This window comes from Aspergillus tubingensis (assembly GCF_013340325.1).
Source record: "Aspergillus tubingensis WU-2223L DNA, scaffold_7, whole genome shotgun sequence".
Classification (NCBI taxonomy): Eukaryota; Fungi; Ascomycota; class Eurotiomycetes; order Eurotiales; family Aspergillaceae; genus Aspergillus; species Aspergillus tubingensis.
In genome coordinates, this window is record NW_023336281.1 from 4,178 (window position 1) to 25,670 (window position 21,493).

General features: G+C 46.7%; 6 protein-coding genes across 6 annotated transcripts; 4 read left to right on the forward strand and 2 right to left on the reverse strand.

Moving 5' to 3' along the window:
- Window positions 1-226: 226 nt before the first annotated feature.
- AtWU_04963 (XPG domain containing-domain-containing protein) lies at window positions 227-2,166 on the forward strand (the record flags this gene model as incomplete). The annotated part of the gene is made up of 2 exons (XM_035500073.1): window positions 227-477; window positions 540-2,166. 2 exons carry the CDS (start codon window positions 227-229, stop codon window positions 2,164-2,166), a joined length of 1,878 nt encoding a protein of 625 aa, XP_035355966.1.
- A 113-nt stretch (window positions 2,167-2,279) lies between these two features.
- On the reverse strand, window positions 2,280-5,696 carry AtWU_04964 (rRNA-processing protein UTP21; the record flags this gene model as incomplete). Its single annotated transcript, XM_035500074.1, has 5 exons — window positions 2,280-2,864; window positions 2,963-3,601; window positions 3,663-3,920; window positions 3,975-5,477; window positions 5,574-5,696. The coding sequence occupies 5 exons, from the start codon at window positions 5,694-5,696 to the stop codon at window positions 2,280-2,282; spliced, it is 3,108 nt and encodes a 1,035-aa protein (XP_035355967.1).
- A 1,988-nt stretch (window positions 5,697-7,684) lies between these two features.
- Window positions 7,685-11,637, forward strand: AtWU_04965 (inositol polyphosphate kinase VIP1; the record flags this gene model as incomplete). Its single annotated transcript, XM_035500075.1, has 3 exons — window positions 7,685-10,121; window positions 10,173-11,502; window positions 11,574-11,637. The coding sequence occupies 3 exons, from the start codon at window positions 7,685-7,687 to the stop codon at window positions 11,635-11,637; spliced, it is 3,831 nt and encodes a 1,276-aa protein (XP_035355968.1).
- Window positions 11,638-12,123: 486 nt separating this feature from the next.
- AtWU_04966 (diacylglycerol/lipid kinase family protein) lies at window positions 12,124-13,551 on the forward strand (the record flags this gene model as incomplete). The annotated part of the gene is made up of 1 exon (XM_035500076.1): window positions 12,124-13,551. The coding sequence occupies one exon, from the start codon at window positions 12,124-12,126 to the stop codon at window positions 13,549-13,551; it is 1,428 nt and encodes a 475-aa protein (XP_035355969.1).
- A 1,242-nt stretch (window positions 13,552-14,793) lies between these two features.
- AtWU_04967 (lipase ROG1 family protein) lies at window positions 14,794-18,000 on the forward strand (the record flags this gene model as incomplete). The annotated part of the gene is made up of 3 exons (XM_035500077.1): window positions 14,794-14,984; window positions 15,073-15,909; window positions 16,143-18,000. The coding sequence occupies 3 exons, from the start codon at window positions 14,794-14,796 to the stop codon at window positions 17,998-18,000; spliced, it is 2,886 nt and encodes a 961-aa protein (XP_035355970.1).
- Window positions 18,001-18,483: 483 nt separating this feature from the next.
- AtWU_04968 (inositol monophosphatase family protein) lies at window positions 18,484-19,656 on the reverse strand (the record flags this gene model as incomplete). Its single annotated transcript, XM_035500078.1, has 3 exons — window positions 18,484-19,162; window positions 19,328-19,409; window positions 19,512-19,656. 3 exons carry the CDS (start codon window positions 19,654-19,656, stop codon window positions 18,484-18,486), a joined length of 906 nt encoding a protein of 301 aa, XP_035355971.1.
- Window positions 19,657-21,493: the final 1,837 nt, after the last annotated feature.

Genomic DNA, 21,493 nt, shown 5'->3' on the forward strand with positions numbered 1-21,493 from the left:
TAAAATCCGATAAATAATAAGACTATCATGTATGTATCAAATAAATAAGACATGGGATAATGGTGGGCCATGTGCTAATACAAGTTGCATAATTGTGGATCAATCAGCATTCCAATTCTGTTAATGTTTCTTTTGTGTTTCTCGCACACCCAATCTAACATCCGAGCCTTCGGTGAAGTGCAACATTACACACTGTTCGTGCTTGTGTAGTAGCCATTTTGTCACCATGGGGATACCATTTCTCACACGTCATTTGTATCCGTTTGCCGAGGCCGTCATATTGGGAAAGTTCCAGGAAGTCCAGCACCAACAAACAGAACATGTTGAGGCTGTTGTAATAGATGGACCAAGTCTTGTTTACCATGTCTCCACGCGCCTGTTATCGCTGTCGAATACTTTCTCACAGCCAACCTGCGATGAAGTAAGCTGTGCGGTGATGGTCTACCTCTTGCAACTGAACATGCTCGGTGTGAAAATGTACAGTATATAGTCCATTGTGTTTCCTATAATAGGCCGTGTTGAAACTAAATTCTTGATAGACATATGATATACTTTGACGGGGCTTTACCTGATGAGAAACGGGAAACGCGCCTTGCTCGACTGGAGAGGTCAAGAAAAAAACTTGTGACGCTCCGGACCAATTCACCACAATGCTTTCAAAAGTCTAGTAGTTCACCCAGGTCTCGCACAATAAGCCCGAAGAACATTTTGCAGAGAAGGAGCCTACCGGCAAAATATGCTAATATTCCCGAAAATCCCTTCATCGTTCCTGCGGTCTTCGAAGATCTCAAAAATCGATGGTGCAAGAAGAACATAAACAGCGTGGTAAAAGACGTTGCAGACCTGGATACTGCTTCCTTAAGCGATTTTCCCTGGAAAGATGCTGTCATGATGGTCCCAGGTGAAGCAGATACATATTGCGCCCATGTTGCTAGGCTCACCGGTTGTGCTATACTCACTAATGACTCGGATCTACTGCTTCATGACCTTGGGAAACATGGTTCCGTCGTCCTAATGGATTCAATTGAGCCGTGGACGTGTGAAATTTCTCGACATAAGCACACCTTGATACGAGCTCTGAGACTGTGTCCAAACCTAGTCGCAAACCGGCTAGGTCTGACAAGCTTGCTTCCTTTGGCTTACGAGTTGAAAAGTCATCCAGACACTGGTTTGAAACAGTTAATACAGCAATCAAAGGAAAAAGACGAATCCTCCGAACATATACCGGGATATTGTCACTTTGTGGAAGAATACAAAAGCAGACCAAGCCTTTCCCAGGAAATGCTATGTGAAAGCTATCCCCAACACCTTGATCCAAGAATATCAGAGCTATTCTCATTGCGTCGGAGAATCCAGGACTCCTCAGGACAGTTATGCATGTATCTCGTCCTTCTGAATGAGGACCCTGCGCGACAATGTGCATGGGCTCAGGGCAAGCTGTATAGAAGCATGGCGTATACCGCTCTCAATATATCTTTCTCTGCTGACGAAAGTATAGCTTTCGTCGACGAGTATGTCCGACGAGGAAGTAGAATTACAACAGACCGCATACCACTGGGAAATAGGGAGTGGCTTCTGCTGGAAATGAGGTCACTATGTTCACTTTTGGACACAGTACATCTTCAGTCGCGGCTTGAAACTGCTTCGCCAGCATATTGGAGAATCCTCGCATTCTATATAATTCACTATGAGCAAACCGGTTCTGCTATCAATCATACGGAGCATTTAAGGCGACTGTTAATGTTGGGAAACGGTGACAATCTTGATTGGGCTGATGTCCATCTAATGGCGCAGATGCAATCCGTGCTATATTCATTGAGGATTCTCAGACAGATCCTTGGGTTTACAGGGTTTACCGACGATCTGACACTTCGAACTAGGACTATATTGGATAACTTGCCCCCCCTCTCTATTCTGATGAGACCTGTACACGAGATGACTCAGGAATTTCGCACTGATTGCTCCGTCAGTGACCTTGTAGATCGGCTGGTTAAGCTCATGGGAAATAGCTCAAATGAAGACTCCCCAGACTACATGGCCGAGTCGCACACAGGTCGAGATGAGTCTGCATCGTCACCCACAGAAGTTAATGGATCTGGGGATGTCCGAGCTAGTCGATCTACCAGGACGCTAGCTAACATGTACGAATTACTTTCAGAGCAATGAATTTGCATCCCTATGTACCGAAACATCACTATACATCGAATTGTGCTATAATGAAGACCATTCATGTTAGCTCGTGTGGCCCAACTTTCCAGAAAGTAGATACGAAAATATCATCAGCGTGTAGACCGCAAGAACCCAACTACTCCTCTGCAGTAACCGACCAATCCAGCCAAGCGCTCTGCCTCCCGCTGCAGTGCCTGACTCCATCCCGTAAGGGCAGATTTCAAAGCGTTTTCGTCGTCCACATTGGTACCAGAGCATTCTGCCACAATATCGGCATGTATTCTCAGAAATACTGCCATCCATGTGTTGACGAGCTCAAAGTCTCTTCTCGATCCCAGGCGAGTAGATAACGCGGAGACAAAGGCGGATAGCTCAGAGTAACCGTCTCGTACCTGTGGATCCAGTGACCTAATCTCAAGGTCTGCCTTTGCTGGAGGCATACCTTTCAAGTGCTCAACAAACGAATCGAAGTTTCCCGAGACATAACCTGAATGTAGAAGATCACTGAAACGCGTGCTCATAATTCCGGACGTATCCTTGGAATTGTGGAGTTTCGCGATTCGCGAGCGCTCAGCAACCGTGCCCTCACTTGATGTATTCGGGTCACTATCGGGGAGCTTTTGTTCACCAGCAGCTGGAAGAAAGAATGGAGCCTTCTGGGGGGCTTTCGGTGGATCTTTAGGTTTGTTGCGTTCCTGGCAGAGGTCAGAAGCTAATCATTAGGCCAAGGCGAGGCACATTATCTATTTGATAAACATGCAGCTGTAACAGCAAAAAGCGGGAAAGGGCTCACCTTGATTAAGTTCAACTGAAGCAACGTTTGCCACTTGCTCTTAGGAACAACACTAAGAGTGACCATATCCCCGTTGAGCTGTTCGATGGATGGTAACGGGCCGTCCACTTCCGCTTCATCAGAGCCATCTGAAAATGCTGCTTCGATAACTCCAGGATAGCCGTCGTTGGAAGAAGTGGGGATGTGAACATCTGTCATGGCATGCTCATCCACATTCCGCGTTGAGATAGGTACAAACAAACTTTTGTTGGACCAAAGGCTGATCCCTACCCCGTCAGCATGTGCAGTAGCCAAGAACTCGTCCGTTGAGGACATCGCCAAAGAGGTGCATGTGCTTGAGGCGCGGAATACATCAATGAGATGGCCCGTTGGTAAATCCCAAACGCGGATTGTAGAGTCCATGGAAGCTGCAATGATCCAGCGTCCATCGGTTGAGAAAGTGAGATCATTGATTTGGCCCACGCATCCCCAAAATTCACGAATGACTTTCTTGGTTTCAACATCAACAACGCGAATTGAGAGGTCGTCACAGCTAAATGCAACAAGCTCGTTTGTGTGGTTGCTTCGAAGTCCAATGATAGAAGTCATAGGATACCAATCAAGCTGATCAACCAGGTGACCCGACACTAGGTCCCAAAACTGATTTGGAATAAAAACCTCAGTACAATTTAAATCAGGCACAGAGGGGAGTTGGTCTTACCTTGACTTTACCGTCGAGTCCACAACTAATAACAGTTCGATTCAGTCCATCAATCATCAAGCCAGTGACTGCTTTGGTGTGTTTGATATCATGGCTCTCAGAGATGAGCGACGGAGTAGGCCGTTGTTTAAGATCACCCTTGGGAGACTTGGCTGGGAAGCTCTGTCTGTATAGACCAGATTGCATGTTGAACATGTCAATGGTACCTCCCGCAGACCCAATTATTGCGAAGGTTCCGCAACGTGAAAGAGCCACACTCTATCACAAAGACATCAGAAAGAAAGTTCTCGATATACCGAGGTATTTGCTTACCTTGACTTCAGTTCCATCGCTGGTTTCGAACGCCCAACGCCCGGCTTTCTTTTTGCCCCAGAACCATGTTCGAGCATATTTATCTCCACGATGGCCAGTAACTATACTTTCCCAGCCCGTCTTGCTCGAATCTTCTGCTCTTGTTGTTTTAGGGTTCGCCCAGATGGGGCCGGACGTCGTGGTACCCATCCCGCCATCGCGGTTCAGGGAGCAGGCGATACAGGTGATTTCCGGTGCCCGGAAGTCGGTTTCCAAAGTAGCATGCGTGACACCAGTATAGGTGCTGGGTGCACCCCTTCTTTTGGATTTGTGTTCAACGGCTCCCTGAGAAATCTCGGTGTTCTGGCTATCCTTCCGTACACTGAAACCCCAGAGGCTGCAATCCTTACTAGCGCTCAGCAACCACTTTCCACTGAATTCAGAGCCATCAGACCCTGAAGGCAAGAACTCTAGGGCAGTAATTGCAGCCGAATGCCCACTCCTTATGTGAAGAGGCCTGGGAATATGCGAGAATGGAATTTCATCGAAAATCCATGTCTTGAGAGAATTATCTTTCCCAGATGAGACCAGGACAGGCTGGCCGTCCAGGAACTGTAAATGGCTTATTCCCGAACCCGACTCACCAGCGAGTGCATGTGCCCGGCGGAGGACGCCCATCGCCCTTCCACCGTTGTTCAGGTCCCATATAGTGACATCACCACTTTCAACAGAACCAGTCACCATCATGCCAGCAGTTCGTCCATGTTCGCCCGCACCTAGGCCATCTTGCCGAAAGGCGAGCGATGTGACGCAGTCCATTTGTGGAGAGCCTGCACGCAAGGTCATAGCCAGTTGGCATGTCTCAACATTACAGATAGATAGTGCCCCACTCTTGTATGCAATGGCAATCAGGGATAACGCGGGTGTTGGTTGAAGAGCAGTCACTGCACCTGCATGTGCTGACATTGGGGGCATTGAATATACTAGCCTCCCGGTCTTTACATTCCAGATGTCAACCTTTCCGTCACATCTGCCAACGAATACTTTGTTGAGGTATGTCGGCATGTTGCAGATTTGACCGGCATATACCGGTCCATCTGAAAGGTTACTGACACGTTGAGGTCTGAGAGTCGTGTAGTGTTGATACGAGGCATTTTTCCACACTTGAATGCATCTGCTGCTGCAGCCAACAATCCATGTGCCGAATACAAGCAGCCGTTCAATGGGATCCGAAAACCCAGCAGGCACTTCTAAAGACGCAATCTTTTTACCTCTCTTGAACACCCATATACCCCCTTCCGAGCCGGGGCGAAGATTTCCCCATGCTGCAAAGATCCTGTCTTGCCAAGCACAAGTGGCAGTGATGATATCTGGCGTCTGAGGACGACTAATAAATACCAAGTTGAGGCCTCGCTTCAGATCGTAGGTCTGCAAGCAGCGCCCTACAGATGTGGTAATTTGGAATGTCGCTTTGCCTAGGCGGACAGAGGTGAAGGGAACTTCGGTTGATACCAGTCCTAAAGTCTGCATTAGAATTAGTATATTTCATTATAAAACATCTGTGCAGCTAGCAAGCCTCCAGGTAAAATCGTTCGTCAAAGTAAGGTTTTTTTTGCTTACCCGGAAGGGCGAAAAGATTTTAGATCCAGGCGTTCGCGGGGATTTCTCAGTTCCCTCTGCGACTGTTCTCTTTTGCCGTTTTGCCAGAGGCAAATCAAAGCCATCATCTTTCAAAGACGGCATTATTCGTTTATTTCAACTGTAATTGAGTGAACGAGGCGCCAGAAAGCTAATGGTATCTAAAGTAAATATTTCTGGAGGCATATCTGCGACGGAATTATTGTATCTCCGGCTTACAGGAACCCTTCCTATTGGTCCAAATTACAGTGTGCGAAGTACGACAGTACCTACTACTTAGTACTTACTATACTAGTAGTACTCGATAGGTACTGCGTCCAATGTAACTACTACTGGATGACAATATTATGGACTACTCTTGCGGAAACATTTTTTAGAATTTTAAGGCGATTCAATCATATTATCCTACATTGAGTGCTACTCTGGTTCAGGTGTCTTTTGAAAGTAAACTACACTAACCGGTCACAGTCACATGATCTATACCACTTGGTTCTTCCGTAATGATAATTACCACAGAAATGTAATAAAGTAAAGCTCTTTATTTGAGGGTATACACTATTTTCATACATGAACGTCTTTAGGTACGTAGGCTTTTCCAAGTCATATGACCAACTTGGGTTTGACTGTCGCATATGACTTGTTGTATTTCTTACGATTCCATAGCATGCACATATACCCTGCTGCTTGGTATGGTACTGCGGAGGCAATGGCTCAGCAATTGAAACATTCATTTTGATTACTATGGTAGCATTAAGCATAGCTTTGCTTAACCGCCTGGTTTTGAATCATCTACTAATATCATCTCTTGCAAAGCTAAAAAGGAAGGCCTAAATATTCTCGATATTCGAAACACGCAATTAGTTTTAGAGCGTTTCGATGAACCAATGATGTATGTGGAACGCCACTGTAAAACAAGACGACTTTGTAAGTCATGCTAGTCCTCTGTAGGTTGGCCACGCTGGTCGGTAGACTAGAGAATATTCTACAACGTACTGCAATCTCTAGGGCATCTACACTTAAAAGTAGCAAAGTAGTCATTGTCTGCCTCTTTCAGAGACAAGTAGAATATGCTCCATCTACCCCTCTTGACCCACAAACCCACAAATCGACCAAAATGTGGTCAAGCTGCAGAACGCGATTTGGCAGTTCAATCAAGATAGGTACTTAGTTGATGCTACTACTACTATAAGTAGTAACTATTGCTTCGTGAGGGAATCAATGGTATGGTAGTAGTACTTATTCGATATGGTTGTATTGTGAGCACCTCCAAACAGATTCATTATATTCTTGCGCTTACTTTGGTAGAAAGGCAAGGCAACAGACAAACCGAATTCGCCATTGCCTATAGGCCTGTGTACTGTGTGTATGCTGGGAACGAGTTCAACCAGGGGTGACAATAATAAATTGTTGGTGATCCGAGTTGTGGAACTAAATTGTTAGACTCCGCACTGCATGCATTAGCTTAATACCCAAGTCGCACTGTATGTAAGTATAGTTATACACTGTATGGAGTACCAAGCAGAACAATATATCTGCGAAATGTGCTCTGTAGACCTTCAAGAACTAGATTATCTTTCAGTTAACAATTCTGATTACAATTCTATGGTACTGAACGCAGCCCGCAATCCTCAATGACCTTAGCAGTATTGAACAGAAAGCCAACCTGCGATTTGCCTTAAGCTGGACCGGCACAACGGGAAGGTCAATACGTACGTACCCACAATGCACAATCGCTCCTGCTGGATAACCACAGGGTTTAATTGCGCCACTTTCACAGCGGTCGCCAACGGGCCAGATTCAATTGAAAGAAAGCGAGGATAGAAACAATTTCAATCTATTTCTCTTCTCTTTTCTTTTCTCTTTTCTCACTTATTATATTTTATATCATTTTCCCTTTTCGAGGCAAAGGACCAACAAACAAACTGTACACCAAGACATATTTTCTGAGACGAAAATACGTCATTCACTGGCTTTTCGTTATCTGTTGACTCCATGTTCGGCAAGCTCCTACCCAGAACCTGATCAGTGCCAACCTGTGACCAAGCTCATTTTGTCCGACATCTTCGTGCCAAATTTCTAAGCCTCCATGTTCAATGGATATCAGCGAGCCCATTGTCCCTCTTTCTAGTGACGTTGGCACCACAGTCCCCAGTATGGAAGCGAAGCCAGACTCCCGAGCATCGTCGCCGAGTGTAGGCTCCGATCGCATAGACAAAGGCTCCTTCAGCCTCCTCTCTGAACCAACCGCCCCGAATTCTTCGAAGGGAAACATCAATGGCGTGCAGGTCCAAGGATCCCAGCCGTACCAATTCGAAAGTTCTTCAAGTAACTGGAACGTTGGACAAGGCCCTAACCCTTCAGTCCGCTCATCTAGTCGAGCGCCCAGAAGGCTCAGTGGGAGCACGGCTGCAAGCTCCATCAGTGAAGCTGAAGTCTCCGGAACACCGCATCTTGGAAGAATTGGTGTCTGTGCATTGGACGTGAAAGCTCGCAGCAAGCCTAGCCAAAACATATTGACGCGTCTTCAGTCCAAAGGTGGATTCGAAGTAATTGTCTTTGGTGACAAGGTGATCCTCGACGAAGCTGTAGAGAATTGGCCTATCTGCGAATACCTGATAGCATTCTTTTCTGATGGGTTTCCGCTGGACAAAGCTATCGCATATGCAAGACTTCGAAAGCCATTTTGTGTCAATGATCTTCCCATGCAGAAGGTATTATGGGACCGGCGTCTCTGCTTGAAGATACTAGATCAGATGAGCGTCCCGACACCCAAGAGACTGGAGGTTAACCGAGACGGAGGGCCTACCCTGGAATCCCCAGAACTCGCCGAGCATGTATATAATCTGACAGGAGTGAAACTCGAGGGTCCCAGTGACGGCACTGGTGGAGGAGCCTCGAGAACAATGAACGTGAGGATATCTGACGATGGCGATTCTCTTATTGTTGACGGCAAGGTTTTCAGAAAACCTTTCGTTGAGAAGCCAGTAAACGGGGAAGACCACAATATTCATATATACTTCCCTAATGACCAGCAATATAGTGGCGGTGGTAGAAGGCTATTTCGAAAGGTCGGGAACAAAAGCTCCGAATACGACCCCGACCTTACCGTCCCCAGATCAGTCACAGAAACGGATACAAGCTACATCTATGAACAGTTCCTGAGGGTCGATAATTCAGAGGACGTCAAAGCCTATACAGTCGGTCCAGATTTCTGCCATGCAGAGACGCGGAAGTCTCCTGTGGTTGACGGACTCGTTCGCCGCAATACCCATGGAAAGGAGCTCAGGTATATAACAAAATTGAGCAAGGATGAAGCAGCTATTGCTTCTAAAATATCAAATGGATTTGGCCAGAGAATATGCGGGTTCGACATGCTTCGCGTGGGGGAGAAAAGTTATGTGATTGATGTTAACGGCTGGAGCTTTGTCAAAGACAACAATGACTATTACGACAGATGCGCTGCTATTCTGAGAGACACTTTCCTGAATGAAAGGCGCAAACTCGAAGGAATCATTGAGCCCGTCGATGCTATTCCTGCTGATTCTGGACATTCTTGGAGACATTCCATGTCTCACAGACACACCCTGAAGACCCTTTTGAAATCCCCAAGTGCATCGAAGCTTCATGGGAGCCAAGCGGGCTTAAGAAGTTCTGACACAGGCTCGTCTGATTCCATTGTTTCGCGACCAATAACTTCATCATCCGCGGAGAAGGTCGACAATGGAAACGGCCATGTAGACCCTAGTGGGCTCGACAAACTCGCGCACCCCAAGATCTATACTTCGCAGAACTCTAAGTCGTCAATATTACCAGTGGATCTACCTACCGAGGGCCTGCCGCCGCCGCCGCCGCCAGCTTCGAAACACTCATGGAAGCTCAAGGGAATGGTAGCAGTCATTAGACACGCAGATCGCACACCCAAGCAGAAGTTTAAATTTACGTTTCACAGCCAGCCTTTCATTGACTTGCTCAAAGGCCATCAAGAAGAGGTAGTGATAAAGGGTGAGGCTGCATTGGCAAGCGTTTCGGATGCGGTCAAGGTTGCCATGGACCGGAATCTTGAAGATATGGACAAGTTAAAGCTGCTCCGAACGTCACTTGAGAAGAAAGGTGGCTGGCCAGGGACTAAGGTCCAAATCAAACCAATGTTTCGCAAGCGGAAGCCAGAAGAGCTACGCGGACAGACTTCGTCGGTCCTCCCGACATCCCCTTCTGAGCCACCGCAGCATGAATTACTTGTATCTACGCAAGACCAGCATTCCGCAGAAAATGATCAACTCAGTCGACCTCAAACGCGGAGTGACTCGATATCCGGTGCAACCTTTTCGAGATTCTCTGCCGCAGAAAACGACCTGATCCTAGACAAACTCCAACTCGTGATCAAGTGGGGTGGGGAACCAACACATGCAGCACGCTATCAATCGCAGGATTTAGGGCTTAACATGCGTGATGATCTGAAGCTCATGAACAAGGAAGCATTGAATAATGTCCGCATATATACAAGCTCTGAACGAAGAGTGAGCACGAGTGGTAAGTCCAAGACAATGTTCTTTCTGGTCTCATTCTAATGAGTTAATATAGCCCAAATATGGGCTTGCTCCTTTCTCGATCAGAAGGAGCTTCCCGAAAATTTCATACAAGTCCGAAAAGATCTTCTGGACGACTCGAATGCTGCGAAGGATCTCATGGATAAGGTGAAAAAGAAGCTAAAGCTCCTTTTAAGGGAAGGATCCGCGCCCTCGCAGTTTACGTGGCCAAAGGACAATATCCCGGAACCATCAGTCGTGCTAGCTACTGTCGTTGAACTGATGAAGTTTCATCGGGATGTTATGAGACACAATTTCCGCAGATTTGACGAGTCATCGTCTCAGCCTTCTGGGACAGATGAAATAGATGACGGCTGCCCATCCTTCCAGCCTAACACAGGATGCGAAAAGCCTTCTTTGTCTTCCATTCAAGGAAGATGGTGTACAGGTGAAGATCCCATGCTTTTCAAAGAACGATGGGAGAAGCTTTTTGCCGAATTTTGCGATACGGAGAAGGTTGATCCCAGTAAACTTTCTGAGCTCTACGACAGCATGAAGTTCGATGCCCTTCATAACCGACAATTCTTAGAATGGGTCTTTATGCCACCCGATAGCGACGATAGTGAAGACGAAAAGCATCATTATGGCTTGAAGAATACCAGACGAGATGATTCTGTCAGTCCTAACAATGAGAGTGACAATGATAAAAATGAAGAACAAACAGAAGGCTCCATTTTTGCCCATCGGTTCGGATGGAAGAAGCGCATGCATGCATTCGAACTAATGCCACACTTCAGAGCACTTGATGACAGTTACGACCACTATTTCAAGTTATATCCAGGCTCCAGCTCAACGAAGGCTAAGATTGATGGGAGACTTTCGAAACTGAGGGAGCTATATAAACTGGCCAAGGTACTCTTTGATTATGTGACACCGCAGGAATATGGGATAACGGACACGGAGAAATTGGAGATTGGCCTTTTGACATCCTTGCCACTCCTTCAAGGAATAGTGAGGGATTTGGAAGAGGTCCAGGCTTCGCCTGACGCAAAGTCTTTCTTCTACTTCACGAAGGAGTCACACATTTATACTCTCCTAAACTGCATCTTAGAAGGGGGGATACAGACCAAGATAGCCAGGACTGCCATTCCCGAGCTGGACTACTTATCTCAGATCTGCTTCGAGCTCTATGAGGCCAAGGACTGTGAATCTTCAACAAATTCCTACTCGATTCGGATATCAATAAGCCCTGGTTGTCATGCTTTTGATCCACTGGACGTGCAACTCGATTCCCGGCATGCCATTGGATGTGCACCAAGGAGGAGCTTGACTGCCCATCAGGACTGGAAAGAGGTTATCGAGACCTTGAAGGCGAGATTCGACACGTAAGTTACGCCCTCAAGCGCTATACATGAAATTGATACTTTCATACTGATCAGTCACTATCATCTTCCAGAGTAAAGCTTCCCAAGACATTCATCGCAGTGAACCTTAGTGATAAGCACGGATCACACTCTTGACGAGAATACCATATATAATGGTCTCATACACGGGTTTGAGTTCCTGCCATACAAAATTTGTGGCTGTATGGTCTCTCCTTTCCCGTGTGCATTCTCTTGAGCAGGTCTTCTGGTATTAGACTCATCTATACAGGATGTTGCGGTGCGACACATATTTCCAAGCAATCCCTTCCATGTAGAACAATCTAAAGCTTACCAGCGAAAATGGCGAAACAATCATGGGGTCTTAGTTGGTCGAGTTACTTGGTGCCCGGATTGATGACATGATAGTGTTAGTGTGCCCCGCTCTTAGAGCTACTTGGGTCTAGATAGATAGTCCCGCTTAGGAAGCTGACATCCATGGACATTCCTATATATTCCGGCGTGGTCCTGACCTTCTTAGGCCGTTAGTCTACTGCTTATTGCTTCTTTTCTGCTTCTTTTTACGCGTTCTTAAGCCCATTCCAATTTTTTCCGGATAGGTGACCTTTAAAACGTTCGCCCCACATGGCATCTTCTGTTGTATATACTGTCGACGTTGAGTGCTCTAATGACTGTGGTGCACACAAAGATAACATCCGGTGCATATCCCAACACGATCAAAATGAATTAATAATCGCCTGTGATAGCATTATCTCCATAGTGCCCCCAAAAAAGGATGGGGATATATTGTATCGCCTGCTATTCTTCCGGGATGACGACGACACATGCGACCATGAGAGCAAACACACGTTACTCGAAAGCATTCAGCTAGCTACTTTACCTCCACAATTGCAAAAGCACCTGTTTACGGAGTTGCCGCCTTATCTACGTTCCTCTGGTCCTGAAGGGGCCAAGATAGATATCATTGTTTCTACCACATCTGGAACAGAAACAGGTGCGAGCTTCTGTAGCAACATCCTACAGCCGTTGCTGTCATACATCGGAGTAGCAGATTATGAGCTCCATGAGACGAAGTCGGCTCAAACTATCACAGAATTATGCTACGAAAGGTTCATTCCGCGTGCCAAGCAAAGACTTCCGCAGACAATTATTCTCCTCTCAGGTGATGGAGGCCTAACCGACATAATTGATGCGTTCCACAGTACCTTGGAGAGTCTTCTCGTGCCTCCAACCATTGCTCTCATCCCCACTGGAACAGGAAATGCTATGGCGAATTCAATAGGATTGTTGACGTACCCAACAGCTGGTTTGGTAGCATTATTACAAGGGATACCAACCAGTATACCTACATTTGTCGCCGAACTTTCACCGGGAGCGAGATATATTATTGACGAAGGCCGTGAAAGAGTCCCCATTACACGCAATTCGGCGAGCTTTCAAGGGAACCCCAAGGTTTACGGTGGCGTTGTTGCGAGTTGGGGTCTTCATGCGGCATTGGTTGCCGATAGCGATACTGTTCAGTATCGCAAGTTTGGAGCCGATAGATTCAAGCTAGCCGCAAAAGAATTGCTCTACCCTTCTGACAGTGCCGAACCCCACAAGTTTAGCGGCAAGGTTACACTTTTCAAGTTGGACGACCAAAGTAGGAGCACGCGCGAAGAACTGCTGGCGTGCACCGAGCATATGTATGTGTTGGCTAGTCTTGTCTCGAGTCTCGAGAAAAATTTCATGATTTCTCCTTGCTCAAGGCCTTTGGACGGTCGGCTGTGGATGGTTCATTTTGAGCCAATGTCGTCATCAAAGGTTATGCAAGTTATGGCTTCTGCATACCAGGCAGGGCAGCACGTGGAGGATGAAAGTGTCTCTTATGGTGAGATTGAAGGATTCCGGATTGAATTTCGTGAAGCAGACGAGAAATGGAGGCGGATCTGCATCGATGGAAAGATTATAGCGGTTGAAGATGGTGGCTGGGTGGAAATCCATAAAACTTCCAGGGCCTTACTTATGATATTGCAGCACCAGAAGGCCTCGCCTGGATGTAATGACGATTGAGATAGTTACCATGAAAGGATAAATCAGTTGCAGAGGTCATGCCTGGGGTGGCCACTGTCATAGCCCCTGGCTCAGTTACATTGTACGTTTGAAGTAGTTAAGCTTTGAAGGTCTGGCCACCCGACCCCGTTAGTTAACGCTAACTAGTTAGTTATCACTGCACTGAGTGACTAATGGTTATTGCTTGTAACTTATGTATTCCACAATCGCGCGGCCCATCTTGTAAAGCTATATAAATTTTATCTTTTATAATAATTATAATATCTTAATAACTACACTTCATATAAGTGTACAATGTTAAACAAAGATTAATAATAATAAAATCAACATAATTAAAGCATTCAGAAAAAGTTGAAATTAATTTTCTATATTTAGTTTAAGTGTTATCTTAAATTATAAGTAAATTACAGGTATTTTATATTACAAGCTGTTATATATAATTATTAAAATCTAAAAAAAAAATTTATTAAGAATAAATATTTGATTATCATAATCTAATTCTCTAAGATAAAACCATTCAAAAATGGTTGAGATATTAAAGTTAAAAAAATAACTTTGATATAGCAATGTTTGATGGGCCGCGCGATTGTACGGGCCGCACGATTGTGGTTTACGTTTAATCAGTAGTAACTGCAATTCAGTTTCGGAGGGTTCTAGCGTGATATGAATGCACTGACTGGACCAGGGTCCAGTGGAGACTACTTATCCATACCTCTTCGTAGCTTTCTACAGCCAATCTAATTATTATACCTCCCAGAAGCGCTACTTGTCCGAGCTATTTGATGGGGGACGTCTCTCTTATTTCTGTAGGTTAACCATAGAAGTGATTTGAACAAGGGAATAAAAGTAGAAAGACCAGGCAGAATATCTGCTACCACTAGTACGTATTTAGCGAGCAGAATAGGAGAAGAAAGGCGGTCATGCTAGTGCGGACGGAAACGAAGAACTTATTAGTTAGTGTAAGTATAGTGTAAGTAGTAATCCTAGCACTTTATTTGACAGTCCTCCCGTCCAGTCAGGGGATACTACACTTTTAGCCATGGCATAATGGACGTATCGGGTGACCGGGCAGCATCTTCTTTTACACCGATCTGCAGGCCTTTCATTGATAGCTTTAATGAAACACATACTTTATCTATCTATCTACCTGGACATAGTCGGCCACCTGCCATATACCCTTACCTGACGTTCAGAGAACCGGTCAGTCATCGTCTACGATGGTAATATATGTACTTGTCTCCCATGTTCATATCTCCACGAACATATTCCGCATCGCAAACACCAGATCAAGGGCTTCGCTTGGCTGCCAGTGAAAACCAACTGAAGTATCATACGCTTCAAGGGTGGCGTGCAGACGCGACAGTTGCTAGCCGAGCTCCTGAAATGTTACTGATTCATCAGGCCGGCAGTGTTCGTGTCGGCGAGATAATCAGGTTTGTGACCTTCATCCCTTAGCTCCTCCCTCATCATAGAAGCTACGCTACATGCAAGACCTGTTACTTATTGAACCTGCCGAAACAGATACACGTTGACGTACACACCTGCGGCGGACAACATCCGCCCTCCTCCGGCTAAGCTACACGTCAAGGTTAAGAATACATCTGCGCTGCCCCTACGAGCTGCATATCTACATGGCCCGTACACTCTCTATGCGTCATGTTATCCGTCCACGTACAACCCGAATGTTGGCGTCGACCAACACGGATCAGAGTGTATTCCACAATACGAACCGTATCTCAAAGCAGGGGGCAGTTGGAATGCGGCCTTGGTTGTACCCCAGAATACTTGCCACGATCGAGGAGAAATCCACTATGAATCTGAGAAAAGTACGACCTGGGTCATTGAAATCATATCTCAGGTTGTATTTTCGAGCACCGCAACCGTCAATTTCGAGCTGCTAGTTGGTCGTGATGAGAATTCGGTAGAATCACTAGCTACGGGTGCATCCTTCGGTGCCGGGCTACCGAAGGCTGCTCAGTTGCATGAGCACTGGTCAGTTGAGACAAGGGGCAAGCAGGTGCTTGCTACCAAGGGCGTCTACTCTCGTTCTATAACTTTACTATTGGACGACACTGCTAGTCTCTGGAACACACCGCATCTTCCACCAGTGGGCTCTGGTGATGAGCAGGCTTCAGCAACAAACGGTGATAACCAAAGCCAGCCGACTAAAGACAACCATATGAAAAGAATTCACCTTGTTGTGTTGACCCATGGACTACACAGCAATCTGGGGGCAGACATGCTTTACCTGAAAGAGAGCATTGATGCCGCCGTGAGGATGGCTAAAAGTAAGGCGAAAGCTAAAGGTCAGGGACACGGAGATCAGCAAAATGCCGAGGCATACCCAGCAATGGAAAGGTAAGCGGAGCGTTGGTGCGCCACATGCGGATGCTGCAGCGACCTATTGATTACAGTTATCGGTTGCCTTGCGCGAAATTTTCCACACATGACTTACAACAAATGTTCTTTTCCTTGTTCTTACGAACTCTTTACTTCCGAATTTTCCTCCCCTTCCGCACTTTGATATTATCTTTTCAAGAAAAAAAATTCAATGACTCACAGGATGAATTGCTAACTTAAGCCTATAGTAGGCCAGATTGTGAAGACAGCGAGAACGACGATGAGCAGGTAATAGTAAGGGGCTTTCCCGGAAATGCAACCCGCACAGAGCGTGGTATACAGTACCTTGGCAAACGTCTCGCAAAATATGTTCTGCGAATCGCATGTCCGGAGCAGCCTTTCGGTTCCCAGAAAGGTGTAGGAAAGAATCCAGCGCCGTTCACACCGTGGAAGCGAGCCACTGGAGAGCCTTCTCAACATGACCAATCTCGCGATATGTACGGAGAACCGTCGCTCTCTCGGAATGGTGGTTATCAGGTCACCAGTATCAGCTTTGTCGGTCATTCACTTGGCGGTCTCGTTCAAACGTACGCGATCGCCTATATTCAAAAACACTTCCCTGACTTCTTCGACAAAATTAGACCGGTGAATTTCATAGCCCTGGCAACCCCATTTCTTGGTCTAAGTAATGAGAACCCGGTGTATGTTCGTTTTGCCTTAGATTTAGGACTCGTTGGTCGGACAGGCCAGGATTTAGGGCTTAGCTGGACAGCACCAAGGGTGAGGGGTGGCTGGGAGACTTTGATAGGAGGAAGGGGGCATTCTGTAAACTCCCAAGGAGTTTCAGACGCTCGTTCCAAGCCTTTGCTGAGGGTGCTTCCTTGTGGTCCCGCCCATGAGGTTCTTACAAAATTTCGACGCCGCACAATTTATTCCAATGTTGTAAATGATGGAATAGTACCTCTGCGGACCTCTTGTTTGCTCTTTCTTGACTGGAAAGGGCTTGACCGGGTTGAAAAGGCTAGGAGGGAAAATGGCATTGTGGGCACCATGGCCGAATGGGGCTGGGCAGAATTGACAGGAGCTAATTCAAATTCTTCACGGACCCATCTGACCAGCGAGGTAGAACTGACAATCACCAATGAGCAGAGCAGCTATGGCAACGGGGCTCGGTCAACAACAGACGATGCCTCTGCGGAACAAGATGTTTCAATCGCGGCTGGTGTTACAAGCTGTACAACTAAATCCCCGTCATTCGAACAGCATCGGTATCCTGCTTCATCTGGAAACAGTGTAAATACTACTCCCAGACAAGTCTTGTCTCGATCTACGTCAATGGGCCCATTGTCCAAAATGTTTTCAATTTTGCGACCGAAGGAGACAGCCAGAACACAGTCGGGAAACAAACAAACGAGGATATACAAGCGCAGCCAAACCGTTGACACACTTGGTGGTATAGAGAGCCCAACCGTTGCCAGTTCTTACGCTCAGGGACCCTCTGCTGCTGGCGACTTCCATGATTACGGGCCTCATACCCCTCCCCAAACTACGTTCTTCGAATCAGCTAGTGATCTTCTTATGCCGCCTCTTCCTTCCATAGACTTTATCCTCGATCCCGCTAAGAGGCCGAGAACAATATTCCATGATCGCATCTACAACCCCGAAGATATACCGCCCCCGATGGCGCCTAAGCGGCGAGCATTGACATTGGGATCTCTACAACAAAAACCATCGACTGCACAACCTGCTCCGAGAGTTGATTCCCGGGAGAAGTCACTTCCCGTCAACGAAACTGAGAGTGGCCTTAGGCTTGAAGAAAAAATCGCTAGAGCTTATCACCGTGATTTGTCATGGCGCAAAGTCCTTGTCCGCCTTGAGCCTGATGCTCACAACAACATTATTGTACGGCGAATGTTCACCAATGCCTATGGCTGGCCTGTTGTGCAACACCTCGTCAATACCCATTTCGGACCTCCATCAATAGCTCGCTACAATGATGCAAATGGACAGTGCGCTGACCCGTTGAATGCATCGGCAACCGAAACTGAAAGCTCGAAGAATGGTGATGAACCTCGAAGTACTTTACAAGAACCACAATTGGATACTTGAAGATTGTTGCCAATGTCATACATACTGGAAGGAATTCAGCGCACCGCGCTGAACACTCATTTCAGGTCTAGACCCTAACCCACATGCAATCCGGGGTCAAAGTAAAGGAATCTATTAGCCGATACAGGTTACTAATGAATTTCTCGCGTTCCATGGGTTCATGCTTCTGTTGGGATCTTGAGGCTTGCCAAGGATTGCTCAACATGTACGCCAATATGTGTTGATTGCTTTTCGATTCGTATGATAGGTCTCCTATCAGAACTGGGGCTAATGAGGAAAGTGCTGGCTGCGTCCATATATATATTCAGCTGAAGACTCAAATATTTGCGCATGTAGAGATGCATATGTACGTCATATAGTATATAGTATTGTAATTTTATTCATTCACAGCACAGTATATTTGCACACCGTAAACGATGATACTGATCTGAGACATAGCTGACTCACGGTAGACCGAAGCATTTGATCCGCTAAGTGCAGGTATCAGTATTCAAAACTTCCCTGAATCTGCCCCCAAAACTCTTTAATGAGCTCCAGCCTGCTGTTCTCATCGGAGCATGCTCTAACAGCAAGGTATTTTCTTCCATCGAGAGTTGCTTCCCACGTTCCTGGGTTTCCATCTATCATGACACCACCTGCTTCGGTCAGTATTACCCAGCCTGCACAAACATCCCAGGCCCAGCAACCCCCTTCCCAGTATATGTCTAAAGTCCCAGCTGCGACAGCACAGAGGTTCAGCGCCGCAGAACCCATGCTGCGCATCGAACGGACCATTGCACCGCCATCTTCCTTTGCTCGGCCGAGTTTCTCGAAAGTTCGCACCTTTGTTTCCCAATTGGCACCTGTCCTCTCCGAACCCCACTCAATACCGACGAGTGAATTTTCCAGGCCTTTCAATGGCCCTATATCATCGCCCTTTAAGGGAAGCTTGGTGGTGCGGTTCAAGTATGACCCACGGCCTTGTATTGCAGAATAAAGAGTGCGTGTTAAAGGGTTGAAGACGACACCTACAATGGGTACACGGCGAACAGCGAATCCAAGAGAAATACAGGAGCAGGGAAATCCATGCACAAAATTGACCGTACCATCGATAGGATCAACTACAAACGTGGGTGCATCGGTTAGGGGATGGGCTGGGTCATAGGTCTCTTCTCCATGAAACCTGTCGGTCATGTAAGTCAGGAACAACATCGAGTTAAAAGTGAGATGGTGTCAGTAAGAGTGAGTGCAGTGGGCTGCACTTGAAAGCACAGGTAGGTGAGGAATGGACCATGAAGCATGGTTGTTGGGGGAAGGGGGGATGATAAAGAAGTCCGCATAGACCTACTGATATGATGGATATTTTTCCATTAAGGCAGAGGATATCATAGTTTCAACGGCTTTATCATATCGAGTGACGATATCAGCAGCTAAAAGGATAGGGTTAGCGGAGCTTCGTTCATCTGCACGACCAAACCGCATAGCTACATTGCGTGTACATCAAGCTGGTGGGGCATATATGGTAGTCTTACAATTCATCTTCGATCCAGTACTATCATCGGTAGGTAGAGCGCTGTTGATGATATCCCCAGCACGGAAGGCCAGGCTGATCAGGTAATCATGGATCTCGTCAAGATCAATGGGTTTGCCATCATGTTGGTAAGATTTAGGAGCCATGGTTTTCATGCATAGGAATGGAGTTCGAAGAAAATGGAAAAGCGTCTTTGACTCTAGTGGATGCTCCGTTTGTACAGTGGGATGGGCACCAATTTATGGATTGAATACCAGATACAAGATGGTGAGGAGGTCTTCAAATTGAACGAGAAGCCGCTCACGCGTGAGAACGGAGAGGGGCCCCCGAACCTTGTCTGTCTGATGCTTTTGGTTTTAGCCATGCCCGGCTCGGGCCGCCAAATGTACTGAGCCTATTTCATCTAGTCTACGTATGTGAGGGGTAGGACCTTCCTCTGTTGGCAGGTCGTAGTGGTAGTGATATTGAACTCGGTCGTGAGTACCACATCTATGAGACTTGTGGATTGCTGGGAAATTTAAGTTTGAATGTCCTGTAGTCTAATTTCGAATATAGGTATACCCCAACTATGCCCGTTGAAGAGTGGACTAGCCGGTTCGGCATCCGTGGCTCTGTGCCCGCAGATGTCATTCTGCATCCATGAATCAGGAGAGTGTTGCGTAATGCCAGTGAGGAAGAAGATCATTTTTGCGCCAAGGTCCAACTCTACTTATGATATCTATTCGTATCCGAGTGACTACCCGACGATTCAATAATTGTCATCACTGGCTAGAGGCCCTAACGCTCTGGCTCAGTTCTTTGTTTAAGAACGCCCTTAGCACCAATCGACAACATCCAAACAGTGCAGCCTGGATGGTGGTCTGACCAAGGATACTGAATACCAAACAATTCTTGGAGACGTGCATGTATGCTGCTTCACAAGCCTTATTGCCACCTCAGTCTTGACTGGAGATCAATGACCCGGGCCCAGTTCTTTGTTCAAAAGTGTTTCCTGGGTTGTGGTCTCATCCGGGGCATTGGATGATAAATACTTCGTAAAGCCCATCAATCCGTTTCACCACGAGTTTATCAGACCAGTGGCCATCGCATCTTCACGAAATGCCATGCCACCATCATAGCAATATACAACACCATTCCGAGGCTTTACTCGCTTCATTACCAGGAGGCGGTGATGAGAAAGTCTCTGTTAATGCTGCCGGTCTAAACCGGGAGGAGCTTCGTCAAGAAGCTACCCGGAAAAGCATCAGTGAACTGCGTTCGGTCCCCAGCAGCAGAGTCTGGATTACTACTAACAGATACTGCATCATCGGAAATAGCATGGACAGGCTGGAAAGATACTTGCACAACATTTGGCATTTATATTACCAGGCAGGTAGGTATCTGTCGCTTGAGAGTCCTGAGCATGATGCTATTGTCCTAGATACCCCCGCATTCAGGGCAAAGGCCCACTATCCAGGCCAGTAAAAGGGTTACCTGGTGTTGATGTGGCAAGGGACCGAGATGACAAATTTGGGATGACTTCCCTTTCATTGTACCAGACATGGCAGACTACTGAATGGGTTCGTGACAATGCCTGGGGCCTAGCGGCTTAACTTGACCTCCTTTCTCTTGCTGAAGTGGCCTCAACTCGCGTCTGCAAGGATCGACTCTGTCGGATTGCCGCCTTCCTGCTCCGCGTTACTTTGGAGGAAAGAAATAGATCACCGCCCCATTAATAGGACAATCGAAGAAGACCCATTACGCACGATGAAGTAGGTTTCAAAGGCAGACTTGCTGCCCTCTGCCTACGCGTGGTTTAACGGGCTGGCGAGAAACTTGTCTAATTGGCGAATATCGCGTGAAACGATAGCCCGAATTTGATTAGGCGCAGTAGCTGGCAATTCAATGAATGGCAAATAGCACAGCAGCCGCAGCCCGGCTTCACTCCTTGGAGGTGATTGTTCTGGCCTGAAGAAGTCGTTGAGGCCACACGAGGATGAAGGC